Here is a 21,945-nt window from a genome sequence, read left to right as displayed (position 1 = left end):
CAGTTCTACTTGTGGTTATCACACTGCCACAACACATCAAAACCAACGTTGTCCTCTGAATATGTCACTTCCTCCTTTTACCTTGTGCCTAAACCCCCACTGTTTCACATATTTGTGCATGGGCGACTTGTCAATTCTTGTAGCTGCTTTAAAATGACAACAACCTGAAACCACTTTCATTGGTCATTTCTTTATTTCAGAGAGCATTAATCTGAAAGTGTACAAAAGTGCATAATTTTCTTCATAGGAACACAGATGTTAAAACACATGTTGAGTTACATAATAGAGACAGATGGAAGCTCAAATGCAAGATCAGAGTCAACAACACTTTTTATCCAAATGACATCACAGACTACAATGTGATTTAGCACAATGTAGAAAACACTTATATTAATCTAGTACAAGTTTGAAAACTGTTAAAACAAACACATACAAGATATTTAATAATGTATTAATGCACTTGCATTTGTAAATGAGACTAAATAGATAAAGCACTAAGCTTTTTGTGCTTTTTGTCAGCATAATTTATAAAGACTAGCAAGCGTGAACAATTTCCCAACAGTGTTAAAGGAGGCACATAAAAAATAGAAAAACAGTAATCAACGCTCCTCAGATGTGATTTCAATGGCTTCTAATCATATTACGAACATTTAGTTTCAGTTCTTCCCTTAACAGCAAATGTAAAATCCTAATCAAAGCCACATCATATTATCATAACAAATACATTCTTTTAATAATAAAAAGGTATCATGTTCACAAAAAGTTTACATTAATACCAATTAGTGTTATGTAGCTATACAACGATGCAGAATCTCATACGTGTAAACGGCTGAGGACCTTCAGCCTCCACGTGTGTTGGTATTGCTGAGGCCTGAACACAGCACAGACTGCTTTTCAGAACACCACCTTCACAGTTCCCCATAAATAGCAGCCGTCTGTTTCTTTGTATGTACAGATTATCCAAGTGTTTGTAAAAACTAAAAACAGGGAATTAATAAAAGAAAAATGACACACTGCAGACCCAAGGAAAACCAAGTCCAGCTGGGTAAAAGAATGCCCTTTTTGAACATTGTGTCAGAATGCAGACAGGTCTGAAGGAGCTGCCCTGAGGGTGTCCTTGGTATCAGTCTTCACCCATAGGATTACAAATTATGTTTAACAACAATAAACAAAAACGGTATTATGGTCTTGGCCTCACAATTTTAGAAGAAATCTTGATCCATCATGGTGGTGCTCGGCCTGGTAGGATCCCCAGAGAGTCACAAGGTCATTCATGGGGGGACACTGCTATTCCAATTACAATTTCATCCCCTGATAGACTTGTCTAGGCTTTTTATTGTGTAAAGGGGAACATTTAAAATTCTTTGACCAAAGTTTTAAATGACTGAAGCAGCAGCCTGCAACAAAGGAATGGCTTTGTTTTAAGGAATCACAACACTAACAGGTATAGAGCCATCCGTTGTATAACATATAAGCACATGAAAGGTGTAACTTGTGGAATGTGTTGAAGCCCTAACTTCTATGGCGGGTAAGACATTTACAATCTAGGATCATGCAGTAGCACCACTGTTGTTTTGATGAGGTCACTTCCTTTCTGTTGATCTTTCACTTCCTCCTTTGGCCACAGTGTTTACCCTGACAGCCAGCGCCTGAGTACCAGAACAGAGAACATTATTCTTTACTTAACTTACAATAATGTATGGATACAAACCACACTGTAAAACATGAAAACACAAATGCCCTTGATGTCTTAAAGATCTGAGTTGTGATAAACATCAAGCCGAATTGCGTCCCAGTGACATTATTTCAGTTAGAGGGCTTAGTTTTTCATTTTGTTTCCACACAACCACAAAGTTCCTGTATTTGTAGGACTGTAGTCATTCTTAAAGCATGTCAGTTCTCCGAAAACCATGTTTGTACCGGAATTAATTCAGAGAAAATTTGGGTGGCAAATTGCACGAGAAGCTGCTCCTACTGGCTTTGTTGAGTTCTTAGTGTATAGGGATCGTTACTGAAGTAGCTATTAACTTATCTCAAGTTACAACTCATAAAGTTAGAAGAAATCCTGGAATGGGTCCAGTTAAAACATTTTAGTTGACTCACAAAATTCCAGTAAAATAATTTACAGTGTATAGATCCAGCTTACTGCAAAGCAATACAATGTTGTTGTTTTGTTTGTTTTTTACCTCTGTAGCCCTCAGCTCCCAGAAACGCCCGCATGGCTGCATATTTGGCTGCCTTCTGTGCCTTGGCTGAAGAACACGAGAGTAAAAAGAAATGTTATTCAACAGACATATACAGGACTCTCTATAATAAAACACAGCTCTAAAGATTTTAAAAACATACACAACAACCCCCGCCCCAAAATAAATTCAAAATCCTAATCTTTTTTTAGATTTATTTTGGTAATAAAAGAACAACACATCAGAAATGCAGATGTCAAATGTCCTCGCTTGTGTTCTTTGGATTAAAAAAAGACTTTTAAAACTAATAAGGAAAGAATAAGTGTCATCTAAATCATCACGTCGGCAGGACATATGTGTGTTAGGAGACTGAGGCTAATTGTCTTACATTTTTGTCCGGCTCCCGTATATCCTAGAAAAGAACAGGAAAGAGTCATAATGAACAATTGATAATGTTTACAATGGTCCCATTTGTTATCTCAGCAGTGACATTAATGAAAATATGCCAACACAAATATTCACCATGCAAGGCCGGACACACAGGATGAAAGCATTTCCTGTTTCTTACTCTGTGTGCACGTAACCGTCTATGTTTTTGGTATCTTCAAGCTTCAACAATATTATTAATTTTCAATATATTCAAAGAATGTGCTGTGTTAAAAAGAGAGAGAGAGTTAAAATGTGTTTTCCCCCTACCTGGATAGTTTCCACCAGCCACTCCACCGTAACCAGGGACAACACCCCCTGCTGGAACAATGCCCACATTACAACCTGCATCACCATACACTTCTCTCCCAGCAGTCAGACTGTGCAGTGGTCTGAATGGTGTGCATGAATGTGTTTTCAAATCTCAAAATGTGAACTGTAAATGTCCATTGTCTTGTATCATTGTTCTATCTTTTATCAGTGCTACTGGTAAGCCGCCCACACCTCCTCCTAATCCCTGCCCTGTTCCCGCACGACCTCCTACCCCTCCCGTTCCTCCCGTTTCACTACCTGAGCAGTTAAGTGATTATTAATGTGTAGAAATCAGTCAAACACTTAAAAACCCCAGAAGAACTTCACAACACACAATTTACTGCTAGCGGAGAGAGGGCTTTGATAGTTAAAGATGTTCATGTTCTACTCACTTTTTACAAAGACAACACCAGGTACATTGGAGAAGAATATGAAGTGCTTCTTCACTTTTTTCCATTATAAACAAGCAACTCACCTGAGCCTCCAGTGACACCTCCGGTTCCTGCACTAGGAAGCCCTCCTACTCCAGCACCTGATGAACATGGGTGGAAGTCAATTGTAAAGACTATACATGCATGGCAGGTACCATACTGGTTAATTATCTAAGTAAGTGTATTATCTTAGCACAGAATAAATATGAAAAAGCATCATATGAATTATTTATTTATAATAAAAAAGTTGGAGACAGAAAAGGTTTTCGGTCCAGTCTAATCATGCATTAAATTGTTTTATTTCTTTGTTCTGTATGCTATTATTACAATAACACTTTTTTAAATTAAATCTTTATTTATTCTTAATGGAGAATTGTACCTGGTCCATAGCCAGTTCCACCTGACGACAGGCCGTAACCTGAGTTTGGAGGCTTTCCTAGAGCTTGGCCACCAGGTCCATATCCTCCAACACCACCAGGTCTAAAACCCACTGGCCCAGTTCCAGCACTTCCTGGGCCAAAGCCACCAGTTCCAGCACCTCCAGGCCCATAACCAAAAGGGGCTGTTCCAGTTCCAGTTGGACCATACCCTCCTGGGCCATAGCCACCAGGTCCAGCTCCAACTCCCCCAGGAACACTTCCTGTACCACCTCCTAATCCTCCTGCTGGGAACATGTGTAAATATATAAGCACAACTAAATAGTACATACATGTATAAAAAAATAATTACCATCCCTGATCCTAGCCGAACCTCACCTGATCCATGTCTCGCTCCTCCATAACCTGGAAAAAATTAATGAGAATAGTCAAACAATGTTCCGCTAATTCCTTTTCTTATAAAACAATCAAATAGGCGTCTGCATCTTAACAAGAAGTGTTTGAATACCTTATCGTTTTTAATGGTATAATCATTACTTACCAGATTTGAAAGGCTTTCGTTTTCCTAATCCTTGGCCCCCTTGTCCAAAACCACCTCCTGTGCCAGCACCACCTGGTCCAAAGCCTCCTGTGCCAGCACCACCTGGTCCGAAGCCTCCTGTGCCAGCACCACCTGGTCTGAAGCCTCCTGTCCCAGCACCACCTGGTCCAAAGCCTCCTGTGCCAGCACTGCCTGGACCGAAGCCTCCTGTTCCTGTCCCAGCACCGCCAGGTCCGAAGCCTCCTGTGCCAGCACCGCCTGGACCGAAGCCTCCTGTTCCTGTCCCAGCACCGCCAGGTCCGAAGCCTCCTGTGCCAGCACCACCTGGTCCGAAGCCTCCTGTGCCAGCACTGCCTGGACCGAAGCCTCCTGTTCCTGTCCCAGCACCGCCAGGTCCGAAGCCTCCTGTGCCAGCACCGCCTGGACCGAAGCCTCCTGTTCCTGTCCCAGCACCGCCAGGTCCGAAGCCTCCTGTGCCAGCACCACCTGGTCCGAAGCCTCCTGTGCCAGCACCACCTGGTCCAAAGCCTCCTGTGCCAGCACCACCTGGACCGAAGCCTCCTGTTCCTGTCCCAGCACCGCCTGGTCCGAAGCCTCCTGTGCCAGCACCGCCTGGACCAAAGCCGCCTGTTCCTGTCCCAGCACCACCTGGTCCGAAACCACCCGCTCCTGTGCCAGCACCGCCTGGACCAAAGCCTCCTGTGCCAGCACCACCTGGACCAAAGCCTCCTGTGCCAGCACCACCTGGACCAAAGCCTCCTGTGCCAGCACCACCTGGACCAAAGCCTCCTGTGCCAGCACCACCTGGACCAAAGCCTCCTGGTCCGAAGCCTCCTGTGCCAGCACCACCTGGTCCGAAGCCTCCTGTGCCAGCACCACCTGGTCCAACGCCCCCAGGTCCATATCGGCCAGGTCCAGTACCTGTTCCAACAGGTACAATTCCAGCACCTAGACAAAAGGCATAGGTTCTCAACTTTAGATCTGTCATTTTTTGTTTAGCTTTGTTTTCCTTACACTTCTGCACCTACTTAGAAGTAGAAGTCTTTTAATTCGACAGCCATTGCGTTGCTTTTCTTTGAAGCAAGTAGGAGAAGTACTGCTTCATACAACTAGTTCAATGTCCATTTAAAAGTAATCTACATATAGATATACAAATGTCTGAAGATAACAAACACAGTTAATCACAACAACAAAAGTGTCGACTTTTTCTTTACTGCATTTCAAACATATAGTATAAAGACTTGTTTTTATTGGAAATGATAATGTAGATATGGTTTTCAAGTCAGGAAAACACTAAACAATCTACATTTTCTATGTGTTTTAAGTGTTAGATACATATGTTTCTCACCTTGCCCATAGCCTGCTCCACCCAATGATGATGATCCATAGCCTTTCAAAAAGAGTTAACAGCCTGAACATATTTTCAAACACAATACATGAATAAATGTTGTTGTCAGTGGGATAATAAATTACTGTACCTGATTTGGGTGGCTTTCTTGCCCCCAGTCCTTGACCTCCAGCAGTATAAACACCAGGAATGACCCCTGTTCCACCAGCTCCATGGCTGCCTGGTCCTGTGCCAGCTCCACCTGGTCCAAAACCACCTGGCCTAGTCCCTGCACCACCTAGTCCTGTCCCGGCAATGCTGGGCCCATATCCAGTGCTAGCAGGTCCATAACCACCAGGACGAACTCCACCTGGTCCAGTCCCATAGCCACCAGTCCCAACACCAGTACCACCAGCCCCATAACCTAAAAACAAATAGAGGTTCACTTTCAGTTCTCTGTTTAAATATTTGCATCTGTACTCTGTGTATCTGTCAATTCTTATCATACGTTTAGGTGCTTTGCCGGTGCCGGTGCCCAGTCCTGGACCTGTGCCATATCTTGAACCTGGATAAGAGAGCAGATCATTTGAACAATATTTCAATTACACGCGATTTACATTAGATGTTAGATGTTATTTTTATCCAATTAAATGTAATTATTAATATTGAGTCACACTGTATACTATTTTCATACAAGTCAACTTACCACCAGGAGCCACACCACCAACATATCCCCCCAGTCCACCACCGGCTCCTCCTCCTAAACCTCCAGCAACAGTTCCAACTCCAACTCCAAGGGTTCCAGCTGCCCCAGCACCACCACCAATGCCTCTGCTTCCAGTCTTGCCACCATAGCCTCCAGGTCCAACTCCATATCGACCAGGCCCAGCACCGTAGCCACCTGGGCCAACCCCGTAACCTCCTGGTACTGCACCATAACCTCCTGGACCAGTACCATAGCCACCAGGACCAGCTCCATAACCACCAGGTCCAACCCCACCCCGGCCTCCTGCTCCAAGAGTCCCGTATACTGATGGGAAGATAAACACATGCAATGTATTATTTAGCTTCTTACAGTGCTCATTTCCTTATTGAGGAGAGGAGAAGATGGTGGACAGTTTATAGAACCTTTGCCGGATTTCCCTGCTGCCTGTCCTACTCCAGCTCCAGTCGGGTAACGTAAGCCTGAAGGAGATAAAAAGAGATATACTGCAGTTCAGATATGTTTGAGGCATCTGTTTGCTTTAACTTAGATGGTAAGGATAATGTTAGTGAGCGTACCTCCACCTGGTAAAACTCCACCAGCCCCATAGCCTATGATGGATAATGGATAAACATCATTGTAGGTTTGGGATGAATACACAAACATGTCAAAGAACAAAACATGGCAGCAGCTCACTTTTTCCAGGTTTCAGGGCTCCTGTTCCTAATCCACCAAGCCCACCAGCCCCATGTGCCAAGCCGGCTCCTCCAGGACCTCCTCCTGCCACCCCACCTGCTCCACCAGGTCCACCACCTATGCCTCCTGCTACAGTCCCATCAGATGCATTAAAAAAAATAGACAAATATAATATATTTATGTATGAGCATTCTTCTGTTAAAAAATTGCATGTTAGTCATTTCTTTGTGGCTAGATTGGAAGTGTAACTAATAGTGGTGGATATTGGATGGTGGTAGATGTAATGGAGTGTACATTCAGATGGCAGAAATGGCACCTGTGGGCGGTTTGGGTGTTCCTCCAACTCCACCAGCTGCACCTTGTGGTCCAACTCCAGTGCCAGTAGCAGGACTGTCTCCTCTTCCCACTCCTGTTACGCCCCCTGAAACATCTCCTGCTGCCCCTGCACTGGTAGGACTCCCCCCTGTTCCTCCCGGTCCTCCACCTGTGCCTCCTATGCCGCCTCTCTCTCCATCAGGACCTCCCTCTCCATCTCCTTCACCTGGCGTGTCCCCTCGGGGAACTCCTGCAGACAGAACACCGGTGAGTATTCTTTCTTTCAATCCCCATTATCTTCCAAAAAGTTCAAACTAAAACAATAACAACAGATTTTGAGGGGTGATTGTTGGAGCGTATACAGTATATTGCTTTGTCATCTACCATTGATAATCCACTGGTTGGTAATCCTGAAACTCGAGTGGTACACTTTTTTTTAGGGTGAATTGGATTGTATTTAATTGACCTGGGGGTTTGAGAGGTTTGGCTCCAGGTAGTGTCCCACTTGAAAGATCACCACCAGAACCTGCAACATTATACAGTGAAATGTATTATTGCTTTATTTATATAGACATAGATATACACACACACACATATATATATATATGTGTGTGTGTGTATATCTATGTATATATATGTACCTCTGTGAAAGCATTTAAGTTGAGACATATTGGGATCTGTATCCAAATTATAAGCATTGGTGATAGCGTGACATTCCACTGCATCATATTAGGCCGATTGTATGTAGACATTATGCTGGTGATATTTTAAAATCCATGGTCTTTTTACTCTATGATAATCAACTATATTAACCTCTCACAAATAACATCTCAGTGTTCAGTATACTTCATGCCAAACTATCAGGGTTCTCAGGAGCGCTCTGCACGCTGAGAACAAAATGGTCAGTCTTGTTCATTCCTAACGTAAAGGAATCTGTTGGTCCCTTGTTACATACAGTACTAGTGTGGATGTTATGACCGTAGATTTTAACTTGTAAATTATAGAACATTTAATGTTTTTAAGGAAGCCGTGTAAATATTTCTGCTCCTTCAGGTTCCAGAAAAGCTGAACCAATGGTGTCTGAGTTAGCTGAGTTGAACCTTTAGTGGTCTATAATTATACACTCCAAATGCTTTGAAACGCAAGAATAGTACAACAATGTTGTTCAGGGGCCCCTTTCAAGTTTCCCATTATTTAAATCATGTTCGCACTTTAAAAATATTATATAGCATCAATGTAAAAAAGTATCCATAAATGATCCAACATGGTTATCTGTGCAGGTAGGAATGCTTAATTTTGAAATATTTCTGGATCCTGGGGATAATTGTGTTTTCTTCTATTCCCCAAAGTTATGAGTGAAAACGTAAGGCACTTTATAAATGGCCACATGGTGGCACTGTACACAAGAAAATCCAAGAAATACTGATCCTTTGCTTTCCACCTGATTGAATTGAAACGTATTTAAAATCTACTTCCTGGTTTTTGGGGTGTCCGGCTGACTAACAGACAGAAATGGATGAACATGCAGCGCTTACAGACAAGCGTGCAGAAACTCTGTGAAATGAACACTGACCTGGAACTTCGGTCCCATTGAGTCCTGTGTTATAAAGATGATTACAAATAACACATTTTTGTTAATACTTCTTGTAAAACACTTTTTGTAGCAGATCAAATCAACACCATAATTCCTTTTGAATTTTTTGTATAAAAAGTACCTGGCTTTGCTCCAATGATGGGGATTCCTGTTCCACCCAAGCCATCTCCATCATATCCTACACCCACTGGTCTGCCAGCTACACCAGTACCTCCTGGTTTAATACACACACACGCACACACACACACACACACACGTGTGTGTGAATGTGCAGTGTGTAATTGAAAGAATATGTGTAAATACATAAGAACTATGAATTTTATATTTAGTATAGCATAGTGTTTTGTTTGTTAATTTTCACAGGTAATTGCCAAGCAGTCTTTGGGCCGTCTTGTATAACCATCATATTATTACATCCTTGAACCTGAGTCTTAGTGTTTGTGATAATTGTGGATCATCTGGGCCCACAGTGTATGCTTAATTTCAAGGTAAGAAAGCCTCCTGCAAGTTTAAACACACCTTCTCCTCCAGAACTTCCAGACCCCTCTATCACAGTGACAGCCCCACCATCACCTAGAATAAGGTGAAAATAGCAATAGTAGCTGTGTGAACTGAATAAATCTAACAAAGACAATGGCAAAACCATTTTTAGATGAGCCAGTTTTCTCTTTCTTATTCATCTAATTTGGAAGCCCCCTCCGTCACTGTCTTTTCCATCCCAGTTAATAATAGTAATAAGAATAATATGTCTAATGTATGGGATACCCTCTGAGTGTTGTGGTAATATGTGACTTAAATGTTTACTGTGTAGATACCTTCTGATGCTGGAGCTGGTGTGCCTCCAGTGGCTCCAAGTCCTGCTCCTGATCCAGCAGACATAGTTTATGACACATAGAGCATCCAATTAATTATTAATAATTGATTGTAACCAAAATGTCTATTTTTAATCCTCAAAACATAAGTTTACCACTGGGTCCACCTGCTGTCCCTGCACCGCTGCTTGTGTTTGTGCCATTTTCTGAAACACCAGTGCTGGTCCCAGTACCAGGTCCTGTAGTGCCCGTCCCTGTACCAGGTCCTGCTTGGCCAGTCCCAGTACCAGATCCTGCAGTGCCGGTCCCAGTACCAGTTCCTGCAGTGCCGGTCCCAGTACCAGGTCCTGTAGTGCCAGTCCCAGTACCAGATCCTGCAGTGCCAGTCCCAGTACCAGATCCTGCAGTGCCAGTCCCTATACCAGATCCTGCAGTGCCAGTCCCTGCTCCCGTCCCAGGTACCACTCCACCTGGTTGCCCTACAGTTTATGAAAGAAATACCATGGTAGATTCAAAAGAGGTGATCATTTTCCATGCAGGTCTATTCCTGAGTTCAAACCACAACATAATATACACATAATGTTCTACTTGTCTTGTCAAAGTACACCTTACCGTACTTAGCAGCTTTGGATCCTGCTGTGCCAAAGACTGAGGATCACAACAAATACAATGTGGTTTAAGTTTCGACTACTAAAACTACTAAAAGACACAGTGATTAAATAGAACTGTACAGATGAGTTAATCAGTCACTGACTAGTTACAACATCACTGTTCCTGATTGAGTGTCTGAATGTACTTTCCAAACAAACAAATACCGTTTTCTAGAATTAAAGCAAAGATATGTAACCTGTATGTAAACACTGTCATCCTTCAACTACAGCTGAAGATGTTGTGATCAACTAATGTCATTTTACACCGTAAAACATTGCAGCTTTTTAGCAGCATAATATCAACTTTCATCGTCAAGCAGGACACGTACGACCCAAAGGTCGGATCAGTGTTTCAGAATAGCAGACTAAATGTAACAGTTTAATTATTTTACCATACTGCAAAATACTAATGGGCTATGAGATGCTAACTTTTAAATTGTTCCTAGATCCAGACTTCAAACATGACTTAGATCCTAATACTGACAAAATGACACATTACTGTACACTAATGAAAACCAACCTGGACCTCCAGTGCCAGTTCCAAAGCCTCCTGGTCCATAACCACCTATAACATTACAAAAGATAATAGGTGGAGTATGAAAAACTCCATAAATTGGAATGGAAACAAAAAAACAAGCAAACAAAGAAGAATCAGCACAACCAGAAAACAAATCTCTTCTAATCTCAGTTTATAATGCTCAAGGCTGTCATCCATAAACTCACCACCTCGCCCTGCTCCACCTCCAAGTACCCCACCAGCACCAATTACACCTTGACCTACATCAGGATCATATGAAAATGATTTAGCTGTTACTGGATTTTGGATGAAACATCCATTATCATATTTTAAGAAACAAAAAAAGGATATTTTGATACCGTATTTAGCAGGTTTTGATCCAGCTCCATAGCCTGAAAATATCAGAAATCATTGAGGCAAGTTAGGATTTAGCTTAATTGGGGTTTGAGAAGATTTATATTGGACAAAATTAATATGATCTCTGAACCTGTTCCATATCCAGCCCCTGGTCCTGGACCATAGCCTCCACCTGGTCCATAACCTGTCCCAGGCACAGTCCCAACTCCAGGCCCATATCCACCAGATCCATATCCTGTTCTTCCTGTCAGCATTCATAGAGGTATCATTTGTGCGGGTAGCATAAAGTACTGAAATCACTTGCACCACTATGTATGCTCAATTGTTGGTATTGTGTTTAGGTAACATATGTTATCATGAGCCTTGAGCAGAGCTTCTTCCCGTTATGTGGGTATGCAGGATGAATATGTTGCTCCACGTTTAATGTTTAACACATTACATCAATTTACAGATTTAATGTAAAAGACGTTTGTGGTAAACAAACACATTTGCATTTGGTACATTCTGTTTTTAAAGTTGTTTCTTACCATATTTGCGGGCCTTGGCACCAGCATGACCTACACAATGCAGACACATCAAGGTATTTACAAAATATTATATTAACCAGGGGATTGATTTTAATTTAGGCATCTCTTCTTATTTTATCTTTCATTCTCATCTTTCAACCCACCTCCAGGTACAAAGCCAGCACCGCCTGGTCCAACTCCTCCTGGTCCATAGCCTGTACCAGCGCCGCCTGGTCCTACTCCTCCTGGTCCATAGCCTGTACCAGCGCCGCCTGGTCCTACTCCTCCTGGTCCATAGCCTGTACCAGCGCCGCCTGGTCCTACTCCTCCTGGTCCATAGCCTGTACCAGCACCGCCTGGTCCAACTCCACCTGGTCCATAGCCTGTACCAGCGCCGCCTGGTCCTACTCCTCCTGGTCCATAGCCTGTACCTGCGCCGCCTGGTCCTACTCCTCCTGGTCCATAGCCTGTACCAGCGCCGCCTGGTCCTACTCCTCCTGGTCCATAGCCTGTACCAGCGCTGCCTGGTCCAACTCCTCCTGGTCCATAGCCTGTACCAGCGCCGCCTGGTCCTACTCCTCCTGGTCCATAGCCTGTACCAGCGCCGCCTGGTCCTACTCCTCCTGGTCCATAGCCTGTACCAGCGCTGCCTGGTCCAACTCCTCCTGGTCCATAGCCTGTACCAGCGCTGCCTGGTCCAACTCCTCCTGGTCCATAGCCTGTGCCAGCGCCACCTGGTCTTACTCCTCCTGGTCCATAGCCTGTGCCAGCACCACCAGGTCCATAGCCAGTACCAGCACCACCTGGTCTGACTCCTCCTGGTCCATAGCCAGTACCAGCACCACCAGGTCCATAGCCAGCACCACCTGGTCCTACTCCTCCTGGTCCATAGCCAGTACCAGCACCACCTGGTCCTACTCCTCCTGGTCCATAGCCAGTACCAGCACCACCAGGCCTGACTGCTCCAGTAGTTGTTCCCAGACCTCCAAGTGCTCCACTTAACATGCCTATAAGCAGAACAGTCACGTTTGATTTGTTCTGATATTCTTTGTTAAAAACAGATAATGATACAGTTGGATGCATTTTTACAATGATATAATTCTTACCGTATTTACGAGCTTTGGCACTGGCATCATACCCTAAAACACAAATAAAGTAATTATACATTTGTCTTTGCTAATGCATTGCAGTCTGTTGAAGTTTCCTGATTGCCACCAACTGAATACCCTTCCCCCACTCTCCAACTTTCCAAGAGTTTAGTAACGTTAGCTGCTAAAAGCAAAACTGTGATTTGTTCATCTGGCCTACAGTAGAAATATGCCGATGCAACACGGGGACTCTGTGAAGTGCACCTGCTCTCTATGTGGATACGAAGGGCTCATTTAGTTTCAGGTGGTTATACAATAACACAAACATAGTTATGAATGGATCTCCCAAAATGCTATACACTGTACCTTAAAGCCATGATAATGTCTTAAGCCACTATTTCATAATTACAGGCTACATTTTCCAATAACCCCAAATCTACTGATTCATCATTACCTCCAGGTCCTGTTCCTGCTCCTCCTAATCCAGTTCCTGTTCCACCTGGACCGTACCCGGTTCTACCTGGCCCAACACCCGCTTGTCCAGGGCCAGTGCCAGCACCACCAGGACCATAACCAAGACCACCTGACCCAGGTCCCGCTCCTGTGCCGAGTCCTCCAGCCGCACCAGTGCCTGCACCGCCAGGACCATGACCATAGCCACCACCCATCCCACCAGTCCCCCCACCAGTGCCAAAATTAACCCCAGCTCCTCCACCTGGTCCTCCTCTTCCAAGGCCTCCTGCAATACCGGTACCAGCACCACCCTGAGGACCTGAAGAGATACAATACATTTTGAGTGTGTCTCACCTATCGACTAAAGGAGGTTATTAAATGCTACAGTATGTCATAGCCATCATGTTATTTTGGTATCAATACATCATGAATATGCCTCACCATATTTGCGTGCTTTGGCTGAGCCAGTACCATAACCTATGGAACAAAAAAGGTTTAAGTAAACAGAAACACAAACAATGTGCAAATATAAAAGCTGCTGGCTACTCCAACTCCACCTCCAAATCCAGGTCCACCTCCAAATCCAGGTCCACCTCCTGTTCCAACTCCACCTCCAAATCCAGGTCCACCTCCTGTTCCAACTCCACCTCCAAATCCAGGTCCACCTCCTGTTCCAACTCCACCTCCAAATCCAGGTGTGGCTCCTCCTGGGAGTCTTCCAGTCCCAACCCCCAAAGCATCTCCTTGACCAAGTGCACCTCCTCCAGCTCCAGCTCCACCTTGTCAAGAAAGCAAACAGATGAGCTCACAAAAATGTAAATACCAGGTATAATAACATAATGCTTTTTTCTGCAACACATTGTATTATTATGTAACCGCCACGTGTTGTACACAAGGTTGAAACCCTGAAAGTATCTTTACCATATTTAGCTGCGGTTTTGGCCGGATTCTTTGATTTGCCCACCCCTGAAATTGAAAAAAGTGAATTATTTTTATATGTTTCTGCCTTACCGTTGATTATTGAAGTTATATGCAGCTGCAGAATTGACTGCATTGCTAGGTCCCATGTACCTGTCTTTGGTGATATGAGAGGGTAACCACGAAAAACTCCAGGTAACTGCTGTCCACGACCATCTAAGGTGAGAAATACACCACAGAGATGCTCATCCTGTGAAGTACTCAATTACAGTCTGGAATAATATGTCTTAATGTTAGTTCATCTTTTAGTTTTCAGGTTCAAGTAATGCATACAAAATCTGCTTATAATATAATATAGTTTCTCAGTTAAGAAATGTGACACTTACTGCCTGCTCCTCCTGCTCCAGCACCCCCCTGGCCGAGTACTCCGGCCCCTGCAAGGAATAAGGTAATAGTCTTTGTTTTCAAGCATGTTGGCCAAAATGTGATGTCGCAAGATGATATAACTTTGAGTGCATTCACACACCAGTCTGAAGCCCAAGTCCAGATCCTGTGGCCACTCCAGGGAGAACACCACGGCCTCCAAAACCTAACCAAGGAAAGTGAGGAGAGAATCTGTTATAACGTTTTCTGTAAAAACACAGAATTGTATATTATTGTATTGTTTAATAATTGTTTATTATTGTTTTCTTCTGTTACAACATACCTTGGCCTGGAACATATCCACCTTGATAGAGGCCAGGCACCCCAACTCCTGTGTGACAGCATAAGCAAAGATTCAGTGTTTCTGGTGGATCTTAACTGAACTGATGTTGCACATCCTTTAGTAACAACAACTTTACCTGGAACCTGTTGTGATGCTTTACTCTTTCCTCCAGGTCCTAGCCCAGCTGTGCCCGTCTGTGGCAGCATTGGAACTGAAACAGGAATGAAGTTGGCAAAATATAACTTTTACACAGAACTGAAATAGCAAACATATTTTATATCACATAGTAATTGAGATAGTAATGACCTTTTTGAAATAACAATTTATTATGTTATATCATATATGTGTTTTTTTGCTATACTGTATGTTGTTGTATAAAGTATAGCATCATGTCATATTTTTACCTCCACCTGGCACAGAGGCTCCACCAGGGTTGACTCCTCCTGCACCTCCAGGCCCAACTCCGGCACCACCAGGTCCAAATCCTGTACCACCAGGCCCAAATCCGGCTCCTCCAGGTCCAAATCCGGTACCACCAGGCCCAACCCCTGCACCACCGGGCCCGAATCCGGCACCACCAGGCCCAACCCCTGCACCCCCAGGACCAAATCCGGCACCACCAGGTCCAACCCCTGCACCACCAGGCCCAAATCTGGCACCACCAGGTCCAAACCCTGCACCCCCAGGCCCAAATCCGGCACCACCAGGTCCAACCCCTGCACCACCAGGCCCAAATCCGGCACCACCAGGCCCAAATCCGGTACCACCAGGTCCAACCCCTGCACCACCAGGCCCAAATCCGGCACCACCAGGTCCAACCCCTGCACCACCAGGCCCAAATCCGGCACCACCAGGTCCAAATCCGGCACCACCAGGCCCAACGCCAGCACCAACGGACCCATAACCTGTTTTGGGAAGGTAAAAACAACATTCAGTAATATTTCAGTGATTGAAACTGTGAAATGCTGATTAGTAAACAGCAAATACCCGTTTTAGGAGGTTTGGGGCCAGTTCCACCAGTTCCTGGGTATTGACCAGCACCTGGTCCATGACCAGCTCCGTAGCCTCCATAGCCTCCATAGCCACCTTGGTCAGGACAACATTTTTGATAGACATTATACTTCAGTTAAGGAGAAGAGAATCATTTTCAGCCATAGTTTTGGGCGCTTCAGAGGAGCAGCCTGGTTAATTTGTGAGGCTTTGTAGGTATGATTAAAGTTTCACAAGCATGAGCCAGCTCTGCTAATTCATCACAATGCAACACTGGCCACCGACTTGTGTTATTAATGCATTTATTTATGCAGTTGATTATGAACAGAAATAGAAACAAACCAATGCATTTAAACATGTTATTGGGGCTCATGTAAATAAATAGATGTAGACAAATGGAAACCACTGACCTCCGGGTAGGTATCCTGTTCCTGTTCCAGCTCCCTGACCTCTGCCAGTCCCGAGGTCTCCTGCTCCAAGGCCTCCTCCACCCAAACCCCCAGCCCCAAGGCCTAATAAGCAGATAAAAGAGGAAAAAGTACTTGTTAATTCCTGTACTTACAATACAAGACATCACACATTAATGAATTCAGTGTGTTCCTGTGCGACTCCACCCTTTTGTAATGTTATACATATACGATGGCTGCCCAAGAGGAACCTCAATAGGATTAACTTGTTCTCCGGAAAGGTTTTGAGCATTTGTTTGAAGTGTGCATGTTTGGCTTTAGAACTAAATCTCTCTTAGGGTTTGGCTGTAGATGGGCCAGCAACAACGATAAGGCTGCAGAGAGGGAACCGAAGCCCGTGTGGGGAGATGACTGAGAAAAAAAACACTTGGAGACCAAGATGACTCTTTGTAATAAAACCTGTGACCACATCAAGCTATAAATTAAATGATCTCATCCACCGTTACACATCATCCTTCATATTGCAAAACAAGATATTAAACTTGGTTTGTCTTACCTCTAGCATTTGGTTGAATAAATCATTTGTACATTATTTCTCCCTCAAATGTTGCCTTATTTATAAGCAGCTCTCGGTCACCGTATTTATGTAACAATGTACAATGCATGCCTCCCAATGCTTTTTCAGGTGAAGCAGGATGTTTCCGTCTTTTTCTTCAGGGTGGAGCGTTGCAACACATTGGGGTCATTATTGTGCATTTGGCTGCAACGGCCAGACTTTTGGTAAACTGGAAAGTCTGTTTCCTGTGCTTATTATATACTGACCCATGTTCTACCCACTGACATAATGGGGTGGTATTCAAAGGGTTCCACATAACCGAGGCTTAACCTCTAAGGATCGTTTGGATATTATCACCAACATTCCTCATCCTGCACAGGCAACTTGCATGTTTGGGAGATGAAAAACAGAGAGGCCTAAAATTCCAAAGCATATCAGTCTTTCTGACTGACGTGATGACTTCCGTCCTTTATGAATGGCCCCTCAACAATGGCTTATGACCGTGAGGTGATGAGGAAATTAAATAATGGTACATGTACGCAATCCTTATCCTGCAGCATTGAATTGAATAGAGGAACAATATTTACAGTACGGGCCGACCACTGATCCATGTGTGAAGAGCAGAGAACTTCCTTTTATTGGGAATGTCACATGACGCAAGGAAACACAACAGGCAACTAATGAGCTTTCTATATGTTGGAACTAGATTTTGTTCATACAACAGTATCTTTAAAGGTTGTTGAGTACATTTATCTAGTGGTATTTCTCACCCCACTCTTGTGACAGTCTGGCTGTGAACACTGTAACAGGTACACAATACTAGCAGTCTTTAATTGTTTCTCTCACTGTGACTGAAACTTCATCATTGCTACATAGTTATCCCATTGTAATGGAAGAGCAACAGTGTGCTCAGTGTTCATGTGCTTAATGAGGTTTGACTTATAAAGACAAACCCTTACTACTTACTGTAAATCCAATAAATTAAGATCTAATATTTATCATTAAATATGTTCAGGAGGCAAAAAAACTAAATTCCATGCCTGTGCCTTGGCCACCCTGTCCAAAGCCACCAGGACCAGCTCCTCCAGGCCCAGGTCCATAGCCTCCAGGACCGACACCTCCCTGTCCAAAGCCTGGTCCCAGTCCTCCTCCCTGTCCTGCCCCAAACCCTCCAGTCACTCCTCCACGACCACCGTAGCCACCTCCTAGAGATAAATAATCAGATATACTTTTATATATAGGTTAATTAGTAATTAAAGACTAGAACTTTCTATAAAACACAATCTCAAAGGTACAATGTACAAGTTTGGGAGCATTTCTATTGCATCTCAACATGGCGACAGCTGAGGTATATTGAACTTGAGATCAGTACTCTAAAGTCTTACCTGTTTTAGGAGGCTTTCCCCCTGTAAGAAAAATACAATCACAGCAATTAAATCAGCAGTAGCTCAATGGAATCTTGCTCTCCAGATAATCAAGACGTCAACCAGCCATATTTATCTTACCGGCCCCGACTCCTCCATGTCCCACACCCCCTGAGCCGACTCCTCCGGATCCCACACCTCCCGGGCCAAATCCTCCTGGTCCTTGACCACCATATCCCCCTGACAAACACAGTCATTGAGACATTGTGAATTGAAAAAGGCATGTAGATGAAGACAAACTAGACATAATTATAATTATTAAATATAATATTTATTGTGTGGTTCTTGAACAGTTAGACATATCAGTCCTCACATTCCTACTTCAAACTGAAGTCATTATCAGTACTAAATTGAACTGAAAACACACCTCCACCTCCAGCTGCTCCCTGTCCATAGCTTCCCAGACCAGCACCAGCACCTCCACCAGGCTGAAATCCAGTCCCAGTACCTCCAGGGCCAAATCCAGTTCCTGTCCCACTTGGTCCAAATCCAGTTCCAGGTCCTGCATCAGCTCCTATGCCGGCTCCAGCGCCTCCTGCTCCTCCACCAGCAGGTATATATACACCTGATACAGAACCAGTTCAGTATCAGCAAATGACAACATGAATGTATGAAGGTGTAACTAGTATTTCTGTTCAGGATCAGCTGAACACAAACAACGGTTTAATGGTAAACAATGTTTTTAATGTTTAGATGCTTAACGGATGACAACATCTGTGAGTTATCATTCAGGTCTAATACGGCATCATTTACCCCTCTTATTAAGCACTAATTAAAATCAATTTAATTTGTCGAGTTGGCAAGGATTACATTTAATAAATAGGATTAGATGCCACACAAGCACAGATAGAAAAAAGTGTGTGTGTGTTTGTTCACTGTGTGTGTGTGTGTATGTGTGTGTGTGTGTGTGTGCGTACGTGTGTGTGTGTGTGTCTGTGTTCACTGTATATATGTGTGTGTATGTGTGTGCGTACGTGTGTGTGTGTGTGTGTGTGTGTGTGTGTGTGTGTGTGTGTGTGCGTATTTACTGTGTGTATGTGTGTACTTGTGTTATCAACCCTGTACTCTGAGTTTCTCAATAGCTGATAACAAACAGCCATCATCCAAAAGGCACGCATCTTTGGTCATAATTCTCACGCTGTTCTGCACCTATGTTTGTTTCCACAATAGAAACACACAGAGGGACTATAAAAGGAAAGGTTTTTAAGATCCAACAGTCCAGATGTGAAAAGAAGAGGTCTGTGGGGAATCCTGAAGAATGTGAGTAACTGATATCTCACATTAATGCCATTACAGCACATTAACAACACGCAGTAAATAACTCAACAGCTCACTCTGCCCGCTGGATGCTGCAGGAAGAAACCCAAAAGCTTTTGTTGTTTTTGGAGAAATCTGTATTGAAATTGAACTTTGGACATGAACAAACTATACACTCATATTCACCAGAGTTGTGTCATGGAGAAAAAAAACAGCAGTCGGTCTGTAATAATATATAATGGTAATTGCCAATAATATATAATGGTTAGTTAACTTGAAAAATGTAATCTGTATTAAATATATATATATACTTTTTAAAATTGTTTTGTCATGTAGAGATTGTCCAGGGTTCCCTGTTTGTCTAGGGTGACATTAATATCTCATAATTGAATTAGTAATGTTTGTATTGTTTTATTATTCTGTCCATGATATCATACTGCAACTATTATTGTTATTAGCCACTCCGGCGGTGTGGCTCCAGGGAGGACAACGTCAGTCTGTCATTTGTCCCACCACTTTGCTAGAGACGGAAATATCTGAACTCTGTTGGATGGTTTGCCATGAAATTATGAGCAGATATTAGGGATCCCCAGAGAACCCTGACTTTTCTTCTAGCGCCACCAGCAGGTCAATACTTTAAAAAGATATCAGTTGTCTATTAGATGGATCGGCACCAAGTTTGGTGCAGACATTCATGGTTTTAGTAAACTTTAGTGTTTCCCTGACGTTTAATGTAACGCCACAAACAGGATAACATTTCTAAATTGTCCAGTTATTAGTTCTTTTCTGACATATTTTGTACAACGATCGTTGCAACTTGACAGAGCCGCCACAGTGGCTGTTGATTCTTGATCTTGTTCAAGTGCCCTGTCGTTGTTTTTACTGTTTATTTCAAAACAAATATTAAATGAGCATGTGAATGTGTGATGATGTCAAGATTCAGAAAAAGTCATATAAAGAATCAATACATCCCCTGTTGGAGTCCAGCCGGAGATCTTTGGTAATTTCTTCCAACTTTACCGTCTACTATCTCATACTTCACATCTAAAACTCTTCATCACATAGTCTGTTTCCAACCGTTTGGTCAGTGCTGTTACCATGTATATTCTGTGCCGAAAGGTTTTAGTTAACAAAAATATAGACCTGTTTACAAATACTTCAGTAAAACAAGAACCCAGAAACTAAACCCCCAATGACAAGTCTCCTTTCCTTCTCCTAAGTGGTTCAGCCTGACCTTGTGTATAAATTCAAACTACAGAACATCCTCGAGCCTTTTCATCCATCCTCTAACAAGACGAGGAAGAGGAGGACAGGAATCTCCTCGCAGCAGCCAACTCAAAGCTTCAGCAGACAAGACAAAGAGATGGCATCTGGAGGGATGCAGTTATCATTAATACTTTTAATAAAGGCCATTCAAAGTCAGGTGCAGCACCTCATTAAAGATGTGACTCCTCATTAAAAGATTTAACTATAATCATATCGTTCTGACCTCCCGCTTAAAGAGGAGGCACAGCTGATATGATAAATACACCTGAGCAGAGAGCAAGCTATGCTATTGTACTGTAGTTGTCTCAAGAGTGCCGTTCTTATTTAACGTGTTTACGTACTAGAGTGCTTTCAAAGTTCATCCAGACAAACACTGCGTAGCAACTGTACACTTTCTTTTATGTGTGGAAAGTTAAGGCAACTTGTTTCAATCATTCAACAAAGCAAAGTTTATTACTAAGAAAGAAAGCACTCTACTCTGAGAGGAGTTGGCAGTGCTTTGGATGCAAGGAAGATCCCATATGTTCAACACAAGCTCAGTCCAATATTCTGCACAATCAGATTTTAAAATGATAGCAAGACTGAAGATGAGTTTAACTTTTGGTTCACAGATTTCAAATCCATTCACACAAGACAAAATCAAAACTGAGTGAGAACCACTTATAATACAACAAAACATACAGTCTCTTCTCTTCAAACCACACAGAAGGTACTATTCTTTATCATCATCAACGCCGTCAATAATCTGCGGCAGCAAATTCCCACGATAATCCTAGACAACCTCATTATCATCATTGTCATCAGTATCATAATTGCTGCAGCTCACACAATCTCTCAAATCTCAAAACATTTACTAAACTACCAATAAAGAAAACAAGACATTCAGTTCATGCAAACACTGCTACGTAAACGTTATGTGACACCTGATCCACAGGTGCTGCACTGCTGAGCGCCGCACACCTGCAGTAAAAGGGAACCCACCTCCTTGCAGCGAGGGTTTCCACAGAGCCAAGAGAAAGACCCCATGTAGGTACGTGGCCACCATCCCTCTCGCCATCTCGCTCCCAAATGTCCCTCTCCTCTCCAAAGGTCCAGGTTTTATCAGGGCTCAACAAGGCCTTAAGAAAGAAGGA

The 21,945-nt window shown here is 43.3% G+C and overlaps 1 protein-coding gene and 1 long non-coding RNA gene across 2 annotated transcripts; both read right to left on the bottom strand.

Annotated features, from left to right (window-relative positions):
* Window positions 1-188: 188 nt before the first annotated feature.
* Window positions 189-13,484, bottom strand: elnb (elastin b). The gene is made up of 31 exons (XM_034550497.1): window positions 13,346-13,484; window positions 12,854-12,886; window positions 11,912-12,754; window positions 11,769-11,798; window positions 11,372-11,485; window positions 11,244-11,276; window positions 11,091-11,144; window positions 10,888-10,932; window positions 10,330-10,365; window positions 9,873-10,196; window positions 9,721-9,768; window positions 9,425-9,478; window positions 9,027-9,119; window positions 8,885-8,908; window positions 7,778-7,837; window positions 7,313-7,561; window positions 6,997-7,125; window positions 6,879-6,911; window positions 6,726-6,782; window positions 6,304-6,627; window positions 6,106-6,162; window positions 5,749-6,021; window positions 5,619-5,660; window positions 4,271-5,218; window positions 4,108-4,134; window positions 3,732-4,016; window positions 3,397-3,453; window positions 2,880-2,927; window positions 2,572-2,595; window positions 2,187-2,252; window positions 189-1,649 (listed from the first exon to the last, which is right to left on the bottom strand). Exons 1-31 carry the CDS (start codon window positions 13,482-13,484, stop codon window positions 1,606-1,608), a joined length of 4,593 nt encoding a protein of 1,530 aa, XP_034406388.1. The 3' UTR covers window positions 189-1,605.
* Window positions 13,485-14,731: 1,247 nt separating this feature from the next.
* On the bottom strand, window positions 14,732-15,398 carry LOC117743237. The gene is made up of 4 exons (XR_004611087.1): window positions 15,317-15,398; window positions 15,049-15,123; window positions 14,913-14,960; window positions 14,732-14,795 (listed from the first exon to the last, which is right to left on the bottom strand). It is a non-coding gene; the product is annotated as an uncharacterized LOC117743237 (long non-coding RNA).
* Between the last annotated feature and the right edge of the window lie 6,547 nt (window positions 15,399-21,945).

This window comes from Cyclopterus lumpus, chromosome 14, assembly GCF_009769545.1.
Source record: "Cyclopterus lumpus isolate fCycLum1 chromosome 14, fCycLum1.pri, whole genome shotgun sequence".
NCBI lineage: Eukaryota > Metazoa > Chordata > Actinopteri > Perciformes > Cyclopteridae > Cyclopterus > Cyclopterus lumpus.
The sequence above is the reverse complement of the archived record's forward strand: the minus strand, read 5'-3'. Positions and strand labels throughout refer to the sequence as shown.